This window comes from Thunnus maccoyii, chromosome 4 (genome assembly GCF_910596095.1).
Source record: "Thunnus maccoyii chromosome 4, fThuMac1.1, whole genome shotgun sequence".
Lineage (NCBI taxonomy): Eukaryota > Metazoa > Chordata > Actinopteri > Scombriformes > Scombridae > Thunnus > Thunnus maccoyii.
The window spans coordinates 6,652,577-6,677,679 of NC_056536.1; the positions used below are offsets into that span (position 1 = coordinate 6,652,577).

Consider the following 25,103-nt stretch of genomic DNA (forward strand, 5'->3'; position numbering starts at 1 on the left):
GGGGTGATTTTTCTTCATTAAAACTTGAATTACCTGATACGGGCAATTCTGTATGGTGTGTGTGTGTGTTTGTGTGCATTGGTGAGTCTGTGTATTGTGTGCTTTTATGTGTGTGTTTACCAGTGTGTGTGATTGTGTGAGGGTGTCCTTGCAAGGTCATGTTTAGGGACCGTTTTCAAACTTAAAACTGACCGAATGGGGACAGCATAGAAAACACTGAATATTGATTTTTTTTATTGTCTTTTTCCAGCATTTTCACTTTTACATCTTCCTGTTTCTGTCTTTTCTGTCCACTCTCCTGTCTTCCATTCTGCCCTCCTCTCATCCTCTTGTCGCTTCAGTTGTTCCCGGAGACAGGGCCTCGCCAAGGGGGAACCAGGGTGACCATCCTGGGGGAGAATCTGGGTCTGCTCTTCAGAGACATCCAGATGGGCGTCAGGTTAGGCAAGGTTCCCTGTGTGCCTATCGAGGAGGAGTACCTGAGTGCGGAGAGGTAAGTTAAGTCAGAGGAGACGCACTCGGACGCATGCAAGCACACACACACACACACACACACACACACACACACACACACACATGCACAGCGACACATGTCCGAACTGTGAAAATGGCACTAAGGTATGTATGCTCACAAAGAACAGAAACAAAGATGAATGTAAGCACACAGACACACCTACATAAATCTGAGGACACACACACACACACACACACACACACACACACACAAAGCAGCAATAACCAGCAGCTCTCTCGTCCCGAGTAATCAAACCACATAAAAAATGTCAACCTGAACACATGCAGCCTGATTCAACAGCTGAAAAGATAGTTACATCAGGGGTTTTTTTTGTGCGAGAATGTGATGAAATTCCATCTGTTGTTCCCCTCCATTACTCCCCACATATGCTCTTTCCTTTATTTTTCTCATCCCTCCATCCTGACATTTACTCCTCTGCAGGGTCCTACACGGCTGAGGAATTGAGTTCACGCAGATCAAACAATCTCTCTGTAGTGCAGTTAGTTGGGAAATGATGCATGTTGAGATAGAGGGCATCTCTATTCAAATATTACACACACATCAGTTATTCTACACATTATTCCTGACATTCCTCCACCACTTCACACTTGTCTAGGAGGACGTTTTTTTTTGCTTTGTTTTTTTTGTTTTGTTTTGTTTTTTCATTTTTAATCCCTCTTGTCACATCAGTTTCTACCTCTTTACTCACTCTCACCCCTCCTAAAACATGAATTTATCGCATCAGGTATTTCAATGCAGCGTACAATGCATACAAAGCCGACTTTGGTCATGTGACTGACTATTCATTCCATCTTGCTGAGTCCAATGTAAACAGTACAGAGCACAGGGACTGCAATATAGACTCTTCCAACTTACTTTACCAGGAACACAAATGCTATTGCATGCAGATGTGATAATGTCTTGTTTGTGGTTCATTTATTATGTTATTTTGTTGAAGCGAATCAGTAATTTTGCAAACTAGTGATCTGATATTATGAGGAATAAAGAGGTATCAATTTTGAGCAGGCTTTTAACAAATTGTCATGGAGATAAGTAGAAACGTGGAATGTTAATAAAGTGGTGCCTGCTGAAAAAGAAAAGAAAATTGGATATAAAAAAGAATGAGTAGAACAGCTGGCGTATGTGTAGTGTCGTCTGACTGCAGATATAATACAGAGTTAATTGGTTTCGAGGTTTTGTGCTGTTTCACTACTTCGTACAGCCCAAAAGTTCATCCCGACCTCACGTCTCTTTCTTCTTCTCTCTATTTACAGAATAGTTTGTCTGCTAAACGACGCTACCGGCTACAGAGTCCAAGAGGCTCAGGTGGAGGTGTGTGTGAGAGACTGCGTCAACGACTACAGAGCTCTGTCTCCCAGGCCTTTCACCTTTGTGGTAAGGACCGCACAAGCAGATTTGAGTAGTAAAGTAGCTGTTCTATAAGGACCATAATCACTCAAAAAGCACACTGTTGAAAGGTCTCCTGTAATCAAGCAAAATGTTGAGTTTGAGCACCATGAGGACACAGTTATGATAGAAATCTAAAGAGCTGTTCTCAAGCGTTATGAAGAAAAATGTTCTTTTAAAGTTTCAGATTTAAGGTTGTTATTCATTTCACTTGCCGTCAATTATTTTTTTATGATTGCTGTGTCATTAAATGTTAACAATAGAAGGTTTTGGCTTCAGTCAGTGCGTAAGGTTACAGGTGGCACCTGATGTAGAACTGCTGTACTGTGTTTTCTATAGTTTAAAAGAAATTTTGTTTCCTGTCAGTTGCAGTTTTCAGTCAGCGGTTTGCTTTCAAGCTTTTAAATGTTGCTTGTATTGCCTAAATCAATCTGTCAATATTACCTATATTAAAATAGCCTATTGATTATGTTATACTCTTGATTTTATGGGATCTCATTTATGCTTTTTGTACCAGTTTCTATTGTGTTCTGTTTGTTTTTTTAACTGCTGTCTGTCATTTTCATATTTACAATGGTTCAAGAAATTCCAGATCGAATCAAGATGACATCATTGTGTGAATCATAATTAATTAATTAGGGGTAATATACTGTATATTGTTTTTAGACTATTTTTATAATATAATGCTTGATGTCTTATGCTTCTGTAATACTATATTTGCACAGGAAGTAAAATAAAGTCTTATTTACTACTTGTAGTAGTGAATAAGAAACATCATTATTTACTTTATTGCCTCTCTTGCCCAGACTCCGTACTTCACCCGTATCCAGCCGTCTCAGGGGCCCATTTCTGGCGGCACCAGGGTCACCATCGAGGGAAGCTACCTTAACGCAGGCAGCTACGTGTCTGTCAGCATCGGGCCGCAGCCCTGCTACTTCAAAAAGTAAGAAGCTTTTTTTTTTTTTTTTTTTTTTTTTAACTCTAAATTAAATTTTATCCCTGTGGAGAAACTGAAGCATCGCAGCAGATGAGAACAGGATTTAGATAAGAATAAGACAAATAAAGAGCGCTTAAGATAGTAAAAGAAATTCATAAATAAGACTGAAGGTACTGTAGATGATGAATGAATAAAGTAAACAAGTGCATAAAAAAACATCCTCTGTGTAAATATTTGTTCACATCTTCAAAAATATTTTCATCATCATGAATAAATTACATGCATGTAAGTATGTAATCAGTGCTTGTAGAAGTTTAGGTTGTTGCGTCTGTACAGAACAGGAATCTCTGTTTGTTGCTTGCAGACACACAGCATCTCTTTGTCTGTACGCACACACACCGGCTTTCCTTAATCTTGTGCCCGAAAAAAAAAATCCCCAACTATCACCACAGTTTGCCTGCATGTCAAATGCACGGATTAGCCTCTCATAGCTAATCTCTATTGAAGCAACTGTGTGCTAGCTTTGATGTCACAGCAGTCATTTCTGTGCTGCAGCCTCTTCACAGTAATCCAACAGATCCCACTTCATCACAACTGCTCGCTCACCTCAACTCTCTCTTTATCTGTCACACCCTAACTGTGTGACTGTGTTTGTGGCATCTTGTGAAGGTTGCTGGGGCATGTGTTCTTTGTGAATGGGGTTGCTATGGTTACCGGCTGAGGGACACGGGAGGGTGGAAATTGTAGATTCTCCCTTTGCTTTCACACACTCTCTCCCTCTCTGTGCAACCGCCATGGTATATGGAGGCACAATAGAATGTGCAGCAGTACATTAAAGTGCACACACACACACACACACACACACACACAAACACATACATCACTCTTGTGAAGTCATGGCCCAGAAAAGCAGCCACCACTCAACTGTGCTAAATACATATTAGATAATGTAGCTACTGGGGACTGCACTCAAGACTGCGATAGAAAATGTTTTTTTGCCTATGGGACATGAAAGCATGGACATGCACACACACACACACACACACACACACACACGCAGACTCTCTTCATCCCTTCCCCAGTGTTTGTGATTGGTGCTGCTGATCCTCATCAGTGCACCAATCAAAGCAGGTATAGATTTCATTTAACATGAGTTGTTTTTCTTTCTATATCCTCCTCTTTCTCTCTCTCTCTCTCTCTCTACACCTCTACCTCTTTCGGGGAGGGGTTACACCAGTCATAATAGACAGTGTTGTTATCATTTCACATCCATTGCAAATATAGACCTACAACAATAATGTCATCCTATAGAATCAAATCATGGAATCTTTAATTTAGTCTTCTTGCTACAAGTGAAATCATTCCACTTTACAGTTTGATGTTTCACCTCACTGCAGTTTATTATCTTTAAATATTTTTTATAAATGTGATTTAAAAAAATTAAAATTAAAAAAAAGTGACCGTATATATCAAACACAGCTTTACATACAGACAATACAATGCATGCACAATATACTTTGCTTCTACATGTTTACATTTGTGCCGCCCTGCGTCTTGCTTACCCTGCTGTGATTAAAAGCTCCAGCTGCAGTTAGCTGTGATCCAGCTGGATCAACTAGCACGCCTTGACTGGTTTGCTTTTCTGCAGTGCATATGTCACAAGTGGAATTATCTAATTGAATTGGCAGGTTACTGTATGATTTTAAGAGAACGAGATTAATTGGCTTCTTAGGCTGGATACTGGTAATTACTGGTCCAGTTAGTGAGTCATTAAATATGTCAACTCTTCAGCTTGGACCTCAGCATTAAAGGAATGCCCTGGCACAAGAAAGTAATAATTGCCTCCAGAGCTGCTTCTGAACATTTCAGGACCCTAATCGACATCTTACAGTGGGGCCCCCCAAACCCAAACTACTGTCATTTTAATATCCCTGAATGAAAATGCACTGACTAGACATACTTTATTATCAATAAAGCTCTCAATTAAAAATTAAGGACAATATGAAAACAATAAATTACTATGTACACGATTTTTTTTTTCATGAAATTGCACAAATATTAGTAAAAGAGAATAATACAAATCCTTTCAGTGTAAACAAGGTTTTTCTAATGCAATATAAAAACAATATATAACTTTAAACTAGAACAGGTTTAAGAATATTAAAGTGGAGCCAGAGTCAACTTTTGGAGAAACACAACCAGACATCACTGTGGCTGAAGGCTGTGGTGGCCAATCACAGCCGGAGATCAGACTGATTAGGGCTGTAAACTGCCATGAGGGAGACTCTGCCACAAATAAATTACCAGGAGAAGAGGAGGAGATTTTGCTTCGCTTGATAATGTTAAAAGTAAAGTCAGACTTTGCTGTCGGCTTCCCGACTTATTTTTAAAAAAGACAAAAAAAAGAGAGAGAGAGAGCTGAGAGCACCAGCGAGAGAGAGAGCAGCTGTGGTGGAGCGAGCTGGAGAGTGAATGAAGAGAAGGAGCGCTGGTAGTGAGAAAGCCGGCGAATCAGATCAATAAAACATTATTTACCGATTGTTTCACAGCAGTTACGTTCTAGAGCACAAATAAACACGCCCACACCCCTGCTCAACCCTGTAGCGGTGCACCACACTGCCTGATTTTGTCCAGTAGCCAACAATGTTTTTTTATCTTTTAATTCAATCCACATAGATTGATATATATATATGCTATTATTTGAGATTGTATCATCCATTTTTAGATTTCAGCAACACATTTCTCTGTTCTGTATTTCTTTATTCAGCATTGTTGGATTTGGCTAGTCCATCGTTGCTAACTTCAGGGCTAACCCCCTTCACTTTTCCAGCAGTTGGGGAAAGAACAGACAAGACATTTCTGGGTCTTTAGGAGCCACAGCACTTATTAACTAACACACTGTAGCCTGTACTGTGCATTGACTGCCAGACTGACAACTTACTGATAACCTTTTCCTCCGCTGGCTCCGCTCGCATTCACCGTCACTTTTCTGCTGCTCGCTCTCTCACTTAACCACTGACTCACTTACACACTGCCCTTTTCCTTAAAAGGAGATTCGCCTCCAGGAGTTTCCCAGGCAACGACACAGACGTTGACTCACGTTTCAAAACAGCGCTGCTCAGAGGCTCCTAAATGCTATTCATTTCCGAATGAATGAATACTTGGTGTTATTTTTGGCATTTAAAAAAATATTTGTATTATTATAGAGGAAACACTGGTACAGCAACACAACATTACCCAAAAGCCAAAGATAATGAACTAACTTTAGGCGAGATAGCCTATAACATGATAACATGATAAAGCAAGAAGACTATTTAAATTTCCCCTAGTTGTCAACACTGAAAGGCTCCTCAGACAACAGCTTTATAGTCTAACCCAACTGTAGGAATACAAGAGGCAGTGCAAATTCAAACAAGAGAACCAAACAAAAACTACGCTCAAAGTTTGAGCACATACTGCCAAATGAATGGAGCCTGTCTAGACTCTACCCTTAATGGTGTTGCACTCAAACTGTCCCGACGGCTTGGATGTTGGACATTTTCCTGATGAAAAGTGTACTGTTAAGGTTGCTGTGCCCAATTCTCAGCCTGCTTATTATCACTTGCTCTTTCCATTTTCTTCACCTACTTCTTAACATACCTACTCTGTTTTGTGTCGAGTGTAAATGTCTTCCTTTATTGTATTATCCCGACGCTGTTGCCACTGTTGATTTACCTTTTTTCCACACTATGCCTTTCCCCTCTGATTTTGATCATTTAATATTGATTTCAATTATTCCTTTTTTGACTGCTTCTTTTGCCAGTTTGTCTGCTCTCTCATTTCCCAGGATACCTGAATGTTCAGGGACCCACATGAATGTGACATTTTTCCCTTGTCTAACTATTCTTGAGTTGGTTAACAAGATTTCATAAAGCAGATCCTGATGATTTCTGGCTGTACCTTTCTTAATGGTTGCGAGGGCTGACACAGAATCATTATATATTAGTATTTTGATGCAACTAACCTGTTCAATCCATTCTAACGCCATAAATATGGCAAACAATTCAAACTCTGAATGTCATTACCATTCACCAACGTTACCATTGGATCATGCCAAATTTCATTCTTGTGTCAAACCAAAAAGGGATGGCTGTGGCTCAGGAGATAGTGCGGGTTGTCTACTGATCATGGGGTGTTCGATCCCCACCTCCTTCTGCCCACATGTCAAAGTGTCTCTATGGCAGCTCACTGCTATGTGTGTGTGAATGGGTGACTGAGCAGCAAAAAACTTGTAAAGCGCTTTGTATAAAAGTGCTTTATAAAATATAGACATTTAAGGGGGCCCACTTGTCTTTGGGGGGAAAAAAAAACACCACTCCACAGGGGCCCCCTGGTGGTTAGGGGGCCCAATGCAGTTGTTTATAATGCAAATAGGCAAAAACAGCCCTGATGGCCTCTTCATTATTGTAATTCTGTTTTTAGAGGGATCTGACTTTTCTAGATAACTTCAGTCATTCTGTCCGTTGGAGTTTGAATAGATTTTTTTCTCCAAAAGAATTTAACTTCTTCTCTCTGCAATCTTGTATAACTTTGTGTCCTAGATCCCTCTATTTATTGGAAATTCCTGTGAGAAAACAGAACCTCAGCATCTTTCTAATATCAGTTCAGATGTGTTTCTTATGATACTTAAGATTTTAGCTTTACATTGTGCCATCGTAGGGCTTTGTGGAAATGTAGCACTCATTTGGATTGACATTGATTTGACCGTAAGTTTGCTGTCTATCAAATACTTGTTGGTTATGGTTCTTACCACCTTCTTCCAACTTTGCTTTTCTCTGTCCGTCCAGGAGGAATGCCCGTGAGATAGTGTGTGTTACGCCAGCTGGATTTGCACCAGGTAGTGCATCAGTCTTAGTGGACATCGATGACGCTGAGCTCAGAAACCCAGAGGTCAAGTTTAATTACACTGAAGACCCCACTGTCCTGAGGATTGAGCCTGACTGGAGCATTGCCAGGTAAGCTTTTATGTTGTGTAATCATTTACTTAGCAAGGTTACTTAGTTTTATTCAACTGCATATGAATCATGTAGAAGCTTTCTTGTATTTAGTCCATCTAGGTTCACAATGTCCATTTGTAGCACTGTAACCTGCGTGACTTAGTACTTTGTGTTTTGATAACTTGTTATCATACCAAGTCAAAGATTTTGATTGAGAGAGAAGATATGACTAGTTACAGCAACAATCACTGTATATTAGTGTTTAGTAGTATAAGCTCTGCTCTTGAGATGCTCCTAAAATTAATCCAAGCAATACTGAAGAGCTCCTGCAAATGCACCAAACCAAAAATGGTGTTTGTACAGTACTGGAATTTTAGGAGTACAGGCTGGATATTCAAAACCACTAGTGGCTTGAAAACAGATTTCTGACTCTGACTTTTACACTACTGCTTGCAACATAGCAGGATAAGCAGTGCAAATTAAAGGGGGCATTCCTGAAGCAGCATAAGCAGACTTGATTGCTAGATAAGACCCCCGACAGCAGATTTGGATAGAGGTAAGTTGATGGTGCCTCCGGAGATCCTTCATCTGGTTAAGGCAAGACACTTTGAGAGGAAGACATCGGCAGCAGCAGAGCGTGAGCTCGTCAGATTATATAGCTCATTAATAGTTTAGAGCTGATTGGTTGATTGGCGAGTCAGCTAATACCAACCAGCTGATGTCATGTGAGGTTTCTACCTGATCTAATGCAGCTCTCAGTTTTTTTTTTTTCCTGTCTGATGCCCTGCTTTCTACTGTTTGTCATGTGGTACAGTATATCCCCAGCTAAATAAATAAAGATCCTCCACTACTCAGCATTGAACATGACAGGAGCATCACCAGGGAGGACACACACAAGCAACAACTTTGACATTAAAGTAGATTTACTGACAGGGAGGGCAGACTCACGCACATATTGGTCTTTATGATAGATACTTGGGTTAGTAGTAAAGAACCTAACCCTCAGCTCAGTTGCTTTTGTGAAGTATCATGTGGACTAGGTCTTATTTCTCTTTGGGAAGCTGGGTGAATTCAATATTGCTTTGACTAATCAGTGATTTTAATCCTGTTTTGGGGTCAAACATGTTTAATTTTTCTGCCTCTTTCTTGTTTATTCATTATAGTCCCAAATACCCACTGATTGTTGACACCTGTTGGTCCTCCTCTAATTCTCTTCCCTGAATACTGTCCAGATTAAAGAGTTTAGTTACAGAGGAGAGGAGTACTTAACCCACCTGCCCCTGGAATATTTATCATGTCTGAATAGCCTCATATCTGATCCGACATGTTTATGTCAGAGCACCTGCTGTATACTTCTCCTACATATTTACTCTCTCTTATTCTTATGCGTTTTTTCATTCCCTGTCTTCTTAATTTATTTCAAGATATTGGAACAGGCAGACATCCTGCCCTGTTTCCCCCCATTTTACCTCCTTCCCTCTTGCTCCTTTCTTTCCCCTCTCTGTGCTGCTTTCTTCCCTGTGGTGACTCATCAGTAGATGGTAGCAGATAGATGCAGAGCTTGTTAGAGAAGAGTGTTGATGAATCCTGCCCTGTTCCCTTTGCCCAGTGGGACTGGCCGAGAAGCAGCTGAGGCCCAATCACTGCCCCGCACACCCACTGTGAGGGTGTTTTGTGTGTATATGTGGCTCAAAACTAGGGTTCTACTTGAAGAAGCTCACTCAGGGGTGATGATCCCACATAAAGAAACACACGAACGCACACACACACACACATGTACACGCACACCCCACTGATTCCCAGAGTCCCTGATGTTTGGCCACAGATCCCTCCTCCATCTGGCTGAGAAAAACCACAAAACAACACACACACACTCACAAACAGTGACCAAACTGTGATAGACAAAGTGCGTGTGTTGCCTGGAACTCACCTAGAGGAGGTTTTAATTTAGCTGATACGTTTCAACCAATGCCCTCTGTCACGGTGTCCCATGTTGGCTCAGGTAGAAAGTATAACAAACCAGAGAGATGTGATATCATATTTGTTCATATCTGCCTCATTTCTGCCTGTGTGTGAGTCCACATGCGCCTGCAGAGCACTGTCATTGTGCTCAGCTAATGATAGCAAGAGTGGATGAAAGACAGTGAGAGAGAACGAACAGGAGGAGAGAGAGTGCATTATCATTGTGTTTGGCTGATGATATTCCATTTAGGAGGAAGACGGAGCACTTGAAAAATAAATCAATGAGGAGTGCTCATCTGGGACACTGAGGAAAGAAATTGGTGCAGCAGTAGAGGTTAGAGAAGCAATTTTTGACCAAAATATTCAAATCTCCTCCCAGACTGGCTTGGTACATAAAGCAGGTAGGTATAGGGCTTGCCACTTCTTCAGTAAGGACTGCCAAGGTACCTGTAAGCAAGGCACTGAATCCCCCTACTACTCCTATGGAATCTCTTAATGATAACCATTAGAAAACTGGCTGTACTGGTTATCTACCAAGTCTAAATATTGGTGCTAAGGCAACAAACAGCTCACATCAAAGAGGCACATCTAAGTTCATCTGAGCTAGAGGCCGGGTGATGTAGGGAATATTCGCAGGGATAGTTAGTGAACTCCTGTAGCACTACAGTGCTCCAAGCTTTTTTCTATTTTCTCCATTCTAGCTTCAATAGGTTCCTCCGTTTTGGACTCTCTAGCTCTCCATCAATATTGTCAAGACAGCTGGCTTTTGGTCAACAGCACACATTTGCTTGTCAAAACTCACTAAACTTGAAGTGACAGATTTACGCAGATGACTCCCCCACAAGCGAATCCTCTGATTTCCATTATTCCATTGAAATTTTGCCATGAAATTTCGCCATTTTCAACTGTGCGTTTAGTGTGTATTTCATTTATGTTTGCCAATGTCGTTATTTATGTATGAATTGTACGTTGTCAAGCAAATTGTCTCTCTTTTGATATAATGAAAACTGAAGTTTTCACGAGGCACCAGTGTTGCACAAGGCTTACAGTGAAGCTTTGAAGAATCCCCTGATGAACAAAAATGTATGAAAAATGTTTGACAGTCAGTGAGTAGAGGATTAGACCAAAGACAGGGTGAGAAAAAGGAAAACAGAAAACAGTAAAACAGAAAGAGGACAAAGATGGCATAGAGAGAGGAAAAGCAGGGAGAGAGAAACAGTAACAACAGTGGTGTGATTTCCCCAGCTATCCCAGAGAGTTTATCCTGATTGTCTTGTTGTCTGTTCCCTGAAGCATGCACCTGAGCTAAAGAGACTCACTTAGTCAAAGAGAGGAGCAACAGGGACAGAGGGACTAAGCACTAATATACATGTACATCAACCTGAGGAGGAGAGGAGAAGAGGAGAAAGGAGGTAGAGAACCAGAAGTATTATAAGAAGTACAGAGTCTGCCTAGTCCCACGATGCATTTGTGACAATGACATAAACATCTAATTAAAAATCAGTTCATTTGAATGTAGCCCCAGCCCAACCGCTTTGTTGTTAATCAGCTGCCTTCATCTCTCTTACAAAGAGTAACACAATATCATCATGCTACAGGGCATTTTAGTTTTGTGAGCATTTCATATGTGTTAGCAAACACAGTTTACAGCTTGTAATATACAGGTGTTGAAGCGTAGTATGCTTAAGAGTGTAGATTTATATGGTACTTTGTCTAACAATCATAAAAACTTGAGCTAAACATAATTTATTATTAATATTTAATTTAGCTAAATAAATGATACCACTGCATGAGACTTGTCCAAACAAATAGACAAAACCCAGGAGTACAATCCCTTGCTGTGACACATCAGAAAACTAATTTGCATTCAAAGTGGAATGTGTGAGATTAAAAAATAATGGGAAGAGTTGAGATTGAAGTTGCACAATATTACAACTTACCATTCTTAACATTAATTAGACTCTGCTCAACAGAGCAGACTTGATTTGTACAAAATTAATTTTACCACATCATGGCAGGGTGTCATGGCACTCAGCCATAGTGGATTGAAGTGTCTGAATTTGGCTCTTGAAGATTACAGTGCCGTAAATGACAAGAATACAGTATCATAGAAAATGAATATGAATAGTATGTAAAAAGCAGAAAGCTTTTGGGAAATGCAGCTACTGTACACCTGTGTCAGGTGTCAAAATATTAGTCAAAGACTTGATGCCGCCCATAACATCAGTGACATGTTATACATTTCGTAGAAGCTGTTATCCAGGGAGACTCAGAATGAATGGGAGCCATTCTCCATAGCCAGTAAATGGCAATCTGCCAACAAAAAAGCTCTCTACCTTAGAAGAATAGCCATACTTGAATTCTTTTGTCCACCAACAATGCAAGAGATGGTACATCTACCTTCATCATTCAATCCCTGTCCCTCCCTATCATTACTGTTTGCTTATATTGTAAGTCGTCCTGGATTAGAGTGAGGGATGAATGTCTAGCGTGAGCCAGCCAGACTCTACAGTACATCCAAGATATTAAGAGGCTCTGTCATCTCTGCTTCGTATCACCATATCACTTATTCTGCTGTTGGTGCTTGTACACTAAGTCGTTCTGGATGAGTGTCAGATTAATGTCTAGAATGAAAAGACACCTGCATATTACAGAACTCGGTGGTAATACAGTATAACCCAGCAGAAGGAATACCTTGTTAAGGAACCATCTTATCTTTCTTTGTTGTTCATTTTGTACCCTCTGAGCTGCTAGCACAATCGAGGATGAAGGATTGCCCAATGCATCAGTGAGTGGCACAATCTTGTAACATAACTTTTCAGTCATTGTGTCTGCCTGTATGACCTCTGTAATGGCCTGCAGACCTGCTGTAAGTCAAGAATGTAAGGACTTTTTCAAACCTATAGTCTGTTTGCTCTTGTCCAAATCAATGGATGAGTTGGTAAAATTGTTGGAGTATGCCTTGTTGTTCAGTCAGATCAAGGCTGGATCACGTTCACACCACAAACATACTGCTCCAAAATTTGTCTCTGACTGGACCGAATTGAATTGAGGTTGTTTTGGTCCAAGCGCGAGTACAATTGCTGTGGTAAGATCTGCTTAAACGAACCGGAGTGTGATTAAACGGACTAAACAATGCACGTTTGAAAATCCCCCAAGATGTAGCACTTTTCCTGATATAGGTACTTGGAAATTACACACTCTTGAACTTCTTCTGATGTAGAAATTACCTGGACTACCACAGGGAAGTCCTACCGACCTTGTTAGGGAGGTGGAGCTCAGTGTTGCACTATCTTAAGCTTCTTGTTGTAGAGACCAAATAGGTCGTCAGCACCAACCATCACATTGTAATCCTCCAATTTGGAAGCAATGAGTCTTTGGTGGAGTCACTGCTCATCAACTTGCAGCTACACAAGATAAGAGTGGTGACGAGGTAGCAGGTCCATAACTTTTGGAGGCAATAAAAGCAGACTCACAGGATTACTCAAAGCCATCCAAGTCATCATGAGTCCTGGACAAATGGTGGATGAAGAATAAGGATGAAGGGATGAAAAATAGGGAAAGCATCACCATTTTTTGGGCCAGCTCCCGTAGGTATCCTTTGGACTCCACAGTGTACAGGTCTGCAAAGATGATCAGTGAAGGTGAACCAAGATGTCTGTCATTAAAATGTTTGAAATTCTATTTTGGAATAAAGCTCTGCAATATTCAAGAACAGCAAAAGTGGAGAGTCTGTCTACAGAATAGAGACTTTGCCAGTTTAAAAGTCCAGAAAGTATCAGCCATTCCCTACCTCAGTAGAATCCCCCTGCAGAGAGCTGATACCGCTGAAGATACCCAAGCAGCAGAGGAAGTACATCTGAAAAACACTTGTCTTTAAGGTGTAGATAGTGGAGGTAGCAGTTAGACACAGGGATCTCTGAACAGAGAACTGTGAGCATTATATTCCACATCCAGCCAACAAGACATCTGTAGAGAGATGAGATCCTTTTTTAGTGGGAGAACATATCCTTGGGTGTTGGCTGTTTGAACTATAAACTTCACCAAGGCCCAAAATACCCATCAGATGCCCTCACATTTTCAAAAATGATTTAGTGTCCCATGGGCAGTAAGGGACATGAACATTGTTCATAACTGTTTCAAGACACAAGCTTTTATCTCAGCCTTTTACTTCAGACAGCAGTGAGAGACTATCCCCCTCCAGGTAGTAAGAAACCTGCAGAAAGACACACAATTTTTCTCAGAGGCACAGGTAGCCTAGACAAGAAGTGAAAGACAGTGATCTTCTATAAGAAACATAGTAGAGTACTCAAAGGTTGGAGCTGCAACTTTAAAGCAAGGAAGGCATCAAATGGGTACAGATATGTTTCATGAAAACCTCATAAATTCAATTTAAGTGTAGCAGTGAAAAGCACAGACTAATTCCATTTCCTTTACAAGTGGCATGAGTCCTCTGTAATAAAGATTTTATTTTTTCCCCGAACTTCATGATCCTTTCACAGCACTGGTAATCTTGGTTTGTTGGGTGTCATCAATAGGAACAACCATAAACCATTTTGGGTCAGACCAATGTGGGATACCACTAAAGGGTACCTAAGATTTTCCCAAGACTTTCATCACAAACTCCAAAAAAACTTGCCGATTCAACTGGTGAAATTTGCAAACCAATCAAACCCTTGTTTCAAATGTACAAGCATTTACAGTTGGAACATGTATGGAATCTTCTAAGAATAAAATAGACTTCTCTACAGCAACACACTACTCAACAACAAAATGACGCGTAGGACTTCAGCCAAATCCTGGCATCGTTATTTTCTGGATTCTGTCCAGTGAAATTCACCAACTCAAGGCGAGCACATGTTTACTATGAGTTGTTGTGATTAAACTACCGTATTGACCCGAATATAAGACAACCCCCCCTTTTTCAAGAACCATTTTTGGAAAAAGACTTACAACTTGGATTAAATTACTCTTATTTGCTTTTTGCTCGCAAAACTTTTCATTGCACTTACAGTAACGTAATGAGTGTAGTTTGTTGTCATCAACTTGAGTACTTCACCTGGTTCACTGTCTCTGCTCCACTCTACACACACACAGAGCGCTCAGCCCCGCCCACACTGAAACAGAGGAGAGGAGAGAGACTCAGTGCGACCATAAATGACAGCACAACGCAGTAGAGACGATGTTTATTTATGTTATTTACCTAATTTATGTGCACTCGTTTCATTTCAGCTCAGTGTGAGACTCTCTACTGCGTTTTATTGTAATTTATAGTGGCGCTGAGTTTCTCTCCTCTCCTCCACGGGCAGGGCTGCCCCTCAACACACACATGGAGCTCAGCTGAGCAGAGGACAGACAATGAAGAAGTCAAGTTGACGACAACACTCACTTTACGTTATTGTTACTCAGTCGTTGGTTTACTTGGCCTACTTTTGAGCCACTTTGTTTGAGACGATCATTGTGTCGCTCCATCTTTCAGGCCCCCTGGCACTATCGGCTAGTTGTGAGGGACGGTGGCTCGCCTCAGTCAGGAGGGGAGCACTTGTTTTACAGATTTTTGGCACCATCTGTTGTTGTGAATGTATATTGACATTTAAAAGTCTATACCCCGCATATAAGACCACCCCACTTTTTTCAGATGTATTTCCAGGAAAAAAAACCCATCTTATATTCGGACCAATACCATATGTACATTATCTCTGTAGATCTTTCACCTTCACTCAATTTCTCACTCTGCCTCTCACGCTGTCTTTCTCCTTTTTCTCTTTCACTTCCACTCACACATATGCTCCCTTGTGTCCGTAGGGTTCATCCCTAAGCTCAAGGCACTCCATTATACACTTGGCGTCAAACTTTTTTTTTTTTCCTTTTTTTTTCTAACCTTTTTAATAATAGCTGCACAAACGGAGTGCTGAGCTAGATTGCTGATCTACACACTGTATACAGATGCACGCTGTAGAAATGTTAATTTTGCAAGTACATTTTTAGAAGTCGGTTACTACCAATCAAACATGCCACTGAATTAGGCAAAGATTTGCCCTGGAGACGGTGTTCCCTACCTACTGTGTATTTATTGTTCTTCTCCTACTCTCTTCTTCTGTCTCCTTACAGTGGGGGGACTCTGCTGACAGTGAGCGGGACCAACCTCGCAACCATCCGAGAACCAAAGATCAGGGCCAAGTATGGACAGGCAGAATCATTTCACGTGAGTATTGATGTGACTGACACACACTCACAAATGCATGTGCACAGACTTATGAACAGGCTCACATTCACAGGCAGACAGCGCAGACACACACACAAGCATACACAAGCTCATATACACAAATATAAATTCACACACCCTAGCATAGATAATATACAATATACATTATTCAGATTTACATACATTAGCTGACAAATACAAACTGTTGAACACACACACACACACACACTCACAGGCAGCTACTTCTGCTGAAGGTGGCAGACAGTCTGTCTCTGTGTATTGCTCTCCTCACGTCTCTTCTTTCTACAGCTACAGCTTCAGACATCTAACTCTACCTCAGGCCACGTAACTTTTCAAATGTCACTGCGCCACATGAGTGTTTGTGTCACAAAAAGAAAGAGACAACATGGGAAAGACTCTCTGTGTGTGTGTGTGTGTGTGATAGAGTGAGAGAGTGACAGAGAATGTTTTTCTGGGAATAAAATAGAAAGAAAGAAAACCCCAAAAAACAATCGAATACAAAACCAAAAAGTCCCATTTGAAGAGTTGAGGAGTTCGATCAATTCCACAGATAACGTTCAAAGAGTACTTTTTTGATTGTCACTGTGAATTGGAGCTCTTTAGTTGCTAAGGTTGAGAACTGAACTTCAAACAATACTAAGGCACTTCAACTTACAGATAAAGCCACCGTTTATTGAAGCAAACAGCCTACATGATGCATCCTACACAGCCCTTTATCAAAGTGCCACTCTGCACTTAAAGGACCATCCTGATGTTTTACTTTTAAATACTTTACTGGCAGCCATTCTCCAAGTGCTTTACCTTGTTCAATACATTTTTTTCTCACCCTTCAGACAGAACTCTGTGATGTGTTCATGGTCTGGTGGGATGCTCCAACTTCTAAGACTTGATGGCTGAATAGCACTATGTTAGCAAGACAAATAACAGGTTTTTAATTTAAAAATGCCACAGGTCGGGCATAGGTTAGATGAAGTAATATTTTTCATTCACTCTTCTTATTTATATACATACAGTTGTACTTGTAATCGACAAAACAGTTGGTAATATGCTTCTTTTCTGTATGCAAAAATATATGTAAAATACATTTGTAGTGAATGGTCTAAAACATGGGAAAACACTGATATGGTCCACCAAGCAGTCCTGTAAATTAATGTAAAGATGGCCATGACATCTTGTATTCATGTATTCTCCAAAGCAATGATGTAAAATATTCTGAGGTACAAGCAAAGGCACACAGCACATTGCCCATTATTAACAGTTGATCATAAATTTGCAACCAATTTACATTTCCAATAGGTATAACAGCATCACACTTTCACAGGGCATTGACTTACAAAAAGGCTGGATTATTATACCCAACAGATCCCTTTTAAAAGAAAATTATCGCCTGTAGATTTGTATTCAGTATTTCTAAAGGAGACAATGTGTCTGTTTTATACATGCTATTCTCTTGTAAAAAGAACTGTAGATTATAATAAAATACTTACATTTGTGTCCACATTCAGTGTAAAAAGTTTAATTCTAAGAAGGCTGAAGGTTTCTGTTTTTTACTACTCATCTATAATAGCTCACCTTAAGATTATTATATGATAGATTTTCCCAATGACAGGAAACGTACAGCATAGACTTCTTGTTTCCCCTCTCTCTCGTTTTCAGAACTGTACAGTGTATAACAACTCGGTCATGGTGTGCCTGGCTCCATCAGTGGCGGATTCAGAACTGGGTTTTTCAGAGACCGGCACCGGCCCGGATGAGATCGGGTTTTACATGGACAATGTGAATGCTCTGGTGGTGGTCAACGAGACTTTCAGCTACTACCCTGACCCCGTGTTTGAACCTCTGAGTTCTTCTGGGATACTGGAGCTCAAACCCACATCGCCACTGATACTCAAGGTCAGTAACGTAATTGTTGTTTTTGGAGGGTTTTCTCTACCTGCTTGTATATTTCATTTTATATTTATTCGTCAACTCTCTGATCTGACATTTCTACCTTGCAGACAGCATTGGCTAGCAACATTGCTTATCTAGGGAGCTATGTAAACACTTTTTTTTAACTTGTCAGGGAGTTGTTCTACAATGCAGCTGTGAAGATGAAGAGATGGGAGTGCATATATCTACCGCCTTTAGACAGCTTGTGCAGTGGGAATAAGGCTATTGACACCTACACAGAATTGAAACTGTCACATTTATTTGGTGTTAGAAAATAATCTGGATAAACAGTTACTTATGTAGCCTTCCACTCATCTTGAAATGATAAAAGTGCATGAATTGGGAAGAAAAGAAACTGTTACTGCTGCTATGCCTATCAAGCTCTCTGCTCTCACTACACACATATGGAGTTCCCCATGATGAGGCAGATTTACCATGTAAAATTCTTATTAGTTTTTGAAACAATGGGTCCTTGATTTCAAACAGAGACAGACAAACGCAGACTTTCTCATTTCTAACCAGCAACCATCGATTTTGCCGCCTGAAATGAAAATCTGTCGCTAGCAGATTTGATCTGCTTTAGCTTGGTAGCTAATTAAAGCATAGGTTCACAGTTTTTCAAGTCTGCATTTAAAAGTTAATCTGAAGCTTATATGAGGCTTCAGCAGTCTGAGTTAATCATATCAAGTGCATATCTGCTACATTTACAGTCTTTTTAGCATCAAATTCCCTCTTTGTGTTTCCTCAGACAGTGTTTCCCTGTTGAGCTGCAGTTAGTGGAAGTATAGTAATAAAAAGAGGGACTTTGGCACTAAAAAGACTAACGTTGAAGATATCTATTTGATTTGACTCATTTGGACGATGGAAGCTTTATATAAGCCTCAGATAAACTTTGAAACACATTTTTGCACAGAAGGAGGACTGTGGATTTTGGCCCACATCAATTACAGTGAAATTGCTGTCTCCTCTAACTTTTTAATGTTTCCAGCTGATTTCAAAATGAGAACTCTTTGAAATGGTATTAAAAAGCACTCGATGGCTTCACACATGACATCGTGGGATCATTTCATTCTAATATAACCTTGTTCAGCTGCTTATCTTACATACTTGTTCATAATTTCCAGTAAAGTATGTTTTCACATTATATGAGAAAAGATTTTTAGGATGACAACTTAATAATGTGTTGGCAAACGTTACTCTGTCTTAGGCAACATTGGCTAGGACTGCTGGAGTGTACACCCTCTGAAATCTAATAAAGAGCAAGACAGAGCTGCTTACGTTACCCTAAATTATGATAGCATCCAGGACCAACTCCCACACAGTGGAGAAAAACCACACAGTGGATGTGTTAGTTGTGAACATTTTTAATGCAACCTGTAACCCCACAATGTAGTATAATTCAAATGATGTGCTCCTTGAAGAAATGCTCTGTTACTTTTGTGAACAGTAAACTATTTATCCAGTAATGCTAACATTTTCATCTTACGTTAGTGCAGATAAACACACAGTGTAATCCATTCCTTACACTTCTGCTCTTGTGCTTTTGGCTTTGCAAAAGCTAAGAAAAAAGAGATACAGCCTTCCAAAGCCTTTAAATGTTGAGTATCGCTCTCACTACAGCCTCATGCACACTGCTTCAGCATGTTAGGAAATCCAAAGTTTAACATACTTGCCATGGATGTTAAGTTATGATTGGACAATTACTGTTTGGGGAAGGAGTTAATCGGACGGTCAGTTGGTTTATGGAACAGAAGATTTTAGTGTAAACAGAACTAAAGGCTGATTTAGCCGACACTATAATGGATACTAAAGGTTGCCAGTCTTTTTTAACAAAATATTGATTGTTACACAAAAAAACTGTGTTTACATTCAATTGTGTCACACAGAATGTGTGAATACACTTGTACTTTCTTTTTAAATATTAAGTTTGAGCTTAGGTCTTGGGTAGAGGCAGAGATAGAGAGATAGATGTTTTTCTCCCAAGGTTTTTCCACTACAGGAGACACAAACATATTGAACCTTTCTTGTATTAATAATGACAAAAGCCTACACACATGCACACAAACATACACTCACCTGCATTTTTTGTTCACACAATAAAGAAAAAAAAAGCTCTCAAATGTGTTTACAAGGTCTCTCAGAGGAGAAGAAAAAAAAAAAATTCATAATTGAAAGCTGAAAGCAAACGTCCACACCTTCCAAGGCCAATTTCTGTCCTTCAGTAACTAACAGTAACTTCTTTGACTGCCGTCCTTCTCTGCAGCCTCGAGCCCTCTTAAATAACACTCCTTTCAAGTTGTGTAATTAATTTCTAGTGCTGGAAGGGTAGTGTGGACGCACACAGGCCCACGGTCCAAGAGCTTTGGATTATATTGGTTTTCATTTTCATTAACAGTGATTGGACATAAGTATATGAAATTAATTGGCAATTTGTGAGTCGTGTGTATGTGTCATTGTGTTATCTTGCGGAGCTCACCTGAAATATTTAGTCAAAGAGTGATTGGAGAGGAATTAAAGTGGCTGTTTCTGAGGGAATTTGTATGTGCTGTTACTAATGCGAAATTAACTGAAATAACCAGCAGATCAGTGACTGGAAATAACTTAAGGGGGTAAAAATAAAATGTCTCCAGTGCACATATCAATCATTTCTACTTATAACTGCTCACACTATAAGGTCTGAACAGTGGGGTTTGAAATAATGTGTAATGTGTAATGTGTATGGTAAATGTGTAAAACATATTTACCATAATTTTACATGTGTGTGTGCATTTTACACAATGTAAGGGAAATATAACATTTTATTTTATATTAGATTTAGATTTTAGATCACATTTACACTGTTCACTCCTCTTCGTCTTCTTGCTAGAATTCACCCCGACTATCTCTTATGTTATCACAGTGAGTGTGAGACACTGTTTATTCCCATGAAGAGATTGAAAGCAGCGTAACCGTCGTAATTTATTTCTTAAATGATAATTTATTAGCAAAGAGCTTCTCAGTAATTGCCAAATCTCCTGCTTGGCTTGTTGGTGGAACTGCCTACCCGTTGGAAGCGCTGATGAGACGGACAAAAATGCAGTTTGGCGGCTTGGGATGTGGGGGTAGAATTTCTCCAAGATGCGTGCACTGAGCTCGCCACGCAATTAATTTCTCATCTGAAGTGTCGGGTGTGTTTTTACTGAGGTGTGTTCGCGGGAGAAAAATGAAAACATTTATCTGGTCTCGGTGTTTCATGAGTGTTTTCCTGTGTGTGCTTGTGTGTTTTTAAGAGCGTATCCCCACATGATGCTTCTTGACTGTTGTGTGTATGTGTGGCAACAGCTCTGTGTGCGGCAGCAACTCGAGTGCATGCGTGGCTTGAACTCAGCGTGTGTGTGTGTGTGTGTATGTGTGTGTGTGTGTGTGCGCGAGATGGAATGGGATGCATGTTTACAGGATTGCGGAGTGGGGCTGGGTGGCGGCCTGCAGAGACGATGGGATTGGAAAACGGAGTCTGCCTCTGCATCCCACTGCTAAGCCAGCGGGAGACACGGCAGCTATCTCCTCTCTATCTCCCTTTTTCTGTCTATCTTGCTCGGTCACTAGCTCTATTGTCTGCTCATGCCCTCTCTCTTTCTCACTTTAGAGTATATTCCTTTCATCCTGTCCTACCCTCCTTCATAATGTTTTCTGTCTTCTATCCAGTTCTCACGTCTGCTCTCCTGATGTTTTCTTGCCACGTTTTCTATCTGTCTTGTTTTCTTTATATTCATCTTTTCCCCCCGTTGCGTTTTGTTTTCTCGGTGTTACTTGAGTTCCCTCTTCTCACACCACTAACTGCCCCCCTTCCATCACAGACATGGCTTGGCAAATTCAAACTACTAGTGGACTTGATATTGAAATGAAAAACTGGAACTGAAATTGACAAATGTTAGAATTTACACGCCTCCTGTGCAGACTTTTATGTGTGGTGTTCAGTTTAGTGGACAGAAGACAAAACAGTTTTGGTCTGTGTGGGTGGGAGACTTTGTGTGCCTGGAGCTTCTATGTAGTATATACTAAACGAGTACACTTTTTCTGTCTTCCTCTCTCTCCTCTTCATCTTCCTCTCTTATTTTTAAATTACAGTTTTTGGCTTGGTTTATCGGAAATTATGTCAAAACAGAATACTAAATTGGAATTTTCAGTCTTAGAAAACAGTTTTTTTTTCCAGTAAACCAAAATCAAATGATGAATTCTGTTTTTAAAAAAGTGTTTCAGCAATTCTACACTTCCAAGCAAATGATTGGTACTTGCAAATAAAACAATGTTTTTATTAAAGCCTCTTAAAACCTGGTTTCTGAAATAGTACTCAATAATAGTAAACTAAATAACCATCCATCAAAGTTAGAGTTTGATCAGTCTCAGATAATCTGCTTCATCAGGACTGTGTGGATGTGGTTTGATCATATTTGACTGTGGCCTGAGCACATAAGCAAACAACCCAACAACCATCCTCACATTTTAATTCAAATATTGCTCAATCCTCATTCGTGCATGGAAATGTGTATCTTTTTCCAACTGAGCCACGCCCCCTTTCATTAGAAAGAAAAGCAAAAACACAAATACACACGCAACCGAAGCTGTTCTACCTTCGTCAAACAAAGATCTGTTTATGGAAGACCCTTTTGCTCATACTATGATGCTAATTAAGAAAATAGGTTTTCAGGGCCTTTAAGGGATAAATCTAGTGATATTCTACATTTTTGTACTGTCAACATATCCCATGTAAAGACCACAATTATCTGTAGTTTTATTGTATTCTTGATCTCACACATACATATACAGGTTCTGCTAAATGTTCACTGTTTATTCCTGTTTGAGTGACATTTGCTAAAATCTACATCGCCCAGTTGTTATAGGAAATTACTGAGCCTTTAGAAAAATTAAAACTATATGTTGTGACCTATTTTTAAAGATTTATGTCTTCATTAGGAATGAAACGGCTTGGGTTTGTTGGTTTTGGTACTTTCAGTTTTTTTAACACAAAAAAATATAAAAAATGTATAACATATACTGTATATAATATATTACAATATAACACAGAGGTTTTTAAATGAGCAATTTTACTGTCAGTGACTCATTTGTCTCTGTTCATTTACAGTAACAAGTATGATTTTCATCAAATAATCATCTCATGAGAGGAAAATTATTTCAGTAATATTGAACAAGTTCATTGTCAAACAGTGAGAAGGTTACAGTTGAATGTCATTTGACGTGAAAGGTTGTATCTCACTCACTTTATAATTAAATCAAATATTTGTAACAATCTTTCCTACAATATGGTCATGTCATTACAAATGTCTGTATGAAAATAAAGTATGCATGAATGAGCTGAACACATTTCTCTCTGTCTGTGTTTAGGGTCGTAACCTGATCCCAGCTGCTCCGGGTAACAGTCGCCTGAACTACACGGTGCTGATTGGAGAAACTCCCTGCGTCCTCACCCTGTCTGAGAGCCAGCTGCTGTGTGAATGGCCCAATCTCACCGGACAGCACAAAGTCACGGTCAGTTCACTTGGACCTGTTGTGACCTTGACCCTGATTACACTTGGTTTTTAAAATGTGTCTTGGGTGGTCGGATCACAAGTGGACAGCACTAAATACAAGTGTAAACCACTTAAGACTCATTGTGATCCAATCACTCAAACCACTAAACCACTTACCAAGGTGGTCTGGGATGCATTTGACCACATATCATTTGTAGTGTAAACGCTTATGCATCCCTGACAAGGACATAACAGGAAAACATGTCATCAGTGGAGGACGTGGTGGTTGTATTGGTGACAGCACACCAACGCCAGATGACTTTGTCCTGCTAATCTCAACAGTTTGAATAGCTCGTACATGTATATTAGTCCTTGAAACATTTTTGTTTTCTAAGCTAGTCTGGCGACAGACTGTCGTACTAACTGTGCGCGGGGCCCTTTGACGTTCTAGCAGAAGTGACGTAGGCAGTAACGAAATCTGAACACAAGTGGACACATTGGAGACACATGATAGACACAGGTGTGAAATGCGACGTGTCTTGGCTGTCCACTTGTGTTCAGATCACCAAAATACATTTTAAACCCCCACTAAACAGCCTCTTTGACTCACTAAAATTGAGCACTTTGCTGTCCTATTTTTTACCCCAGCATACATTGAATTGATTATTTGAAAAATAGGATGTTACTGGCTGAGACCTTCATGGGCGACTTCTTTCTTAATATAATTTTCTTTTCTTTCTTATTCATTAAATTACTGGGTCAGTTTTCACTTTGCAGGATATATTCTAAAAGCAATTTATAAAATGACAAAAAAAAAAATCTATCAACTTGGTCTATCCACACTGACCCAGTTATTCGTGTTTATGAATATGAAAACGTTCTAGTCTGACAATCTCAGCCCATAATGTCACTCTAACCTTGTTGTTGAGTTATGTGAATAAACCTTTGTGTCTTCGCTAAACAATTTTCTCCGACAGATTCAGGATATGCTCCATTGAGCTTGCATACCAAGGCTGCTGTTAAATATGTAACGCTTAATTAACATGTTGATCTTCACTGGCCTTCAGCTAGCCTGTAGCTGAAAATCAGACAGTGGAAGATTTTTTTTCACAGGAACCAGAACTCTGATACATTTATGACCGTACATTCAAAATACAAAGAACAGATTTGCAGACTTTGCACCCTTGCTGCGCTATTAATGTTGAGTTTAATCCATTAGGGCTGAGGTGTCTGATGTGTCCTTTTGAATGAACCTTCAGACATGTGTGCAGATGGAAAAGCGTGTTTCTTTCTAGCCATTGAAGCATATCCACATCAACAGCTGTGCAGGCATCAGCAGTTCTCTGCTGCAGGTGCTGCTGGTTTTGGAATTGAGAGGTTTTCAAGTCCCTCTGCGCTGTCTCCATTTGTCATGTATTTTTATTAGCTTCACTTTACCTTGATGGTGTAGACATTTAGTACACAGAATATAATGTACCTAACCTTCAGTAAATCCTTAAGCCAATCCTCCTCCCACGCTCAACTCCAATCCAAGCTACACTCATCCCTACTGCTCCATACTCATCTGTTCCTGCATCCACACTTAACTCAGCATTATACCCCAAATTATGTTACATTCGTCATGTTCTGAGACTCCCGTTCAACA

The 25,103-nt window shown here is 40.0% G+C and overlaps 1 protein-coding gene across 6 annotated transcripts in view; it reads left to right on the plus strand.

The window, feature by feature from the left end:
* LOC121895327 (plexin-A1-like) overlaps positions 1 to 25,103 on the plus strand; it is a 265,311-nt gene that overhangs the window by 200,067 nt on the left and 40,141 nt on the right. For all 6 annotated transcript variants that reach the window (XM_042408363.1, XM_042408362.1, XM_042408365.1 and 3 more), the window contains 7 exons: positions 342 to 493; positions 1,789 to 1,909; positions 2,728 to 2,864; positions 7,685 to 7,852; positions 15,908 to 16,001; positions 17,679 to 17,915; positions 23,334 to 23,477. In XM_042408363.1, coding sequence (XP_042264297.1) covers positions 342 to 493; positions 1,789 to 1,909; positions 2,728 to 2,864; positions 7,685 to 7,852; positions 15,908 to 16,001; positions 17,679 to 17,915; positions 23,334 to 23,477 — 1,053 coding nt within the window. The remainder of the gene's footprint in view (positions 1 to 341; positions 494 to 1,788; positions 1,910 to 2,727; positions 2,865 to 7,684; positions 7,853 to 15,907; positions 16,002 to 17,678; positions 17,916 to 23,333; positions 23,478 to 25,103) is intronic.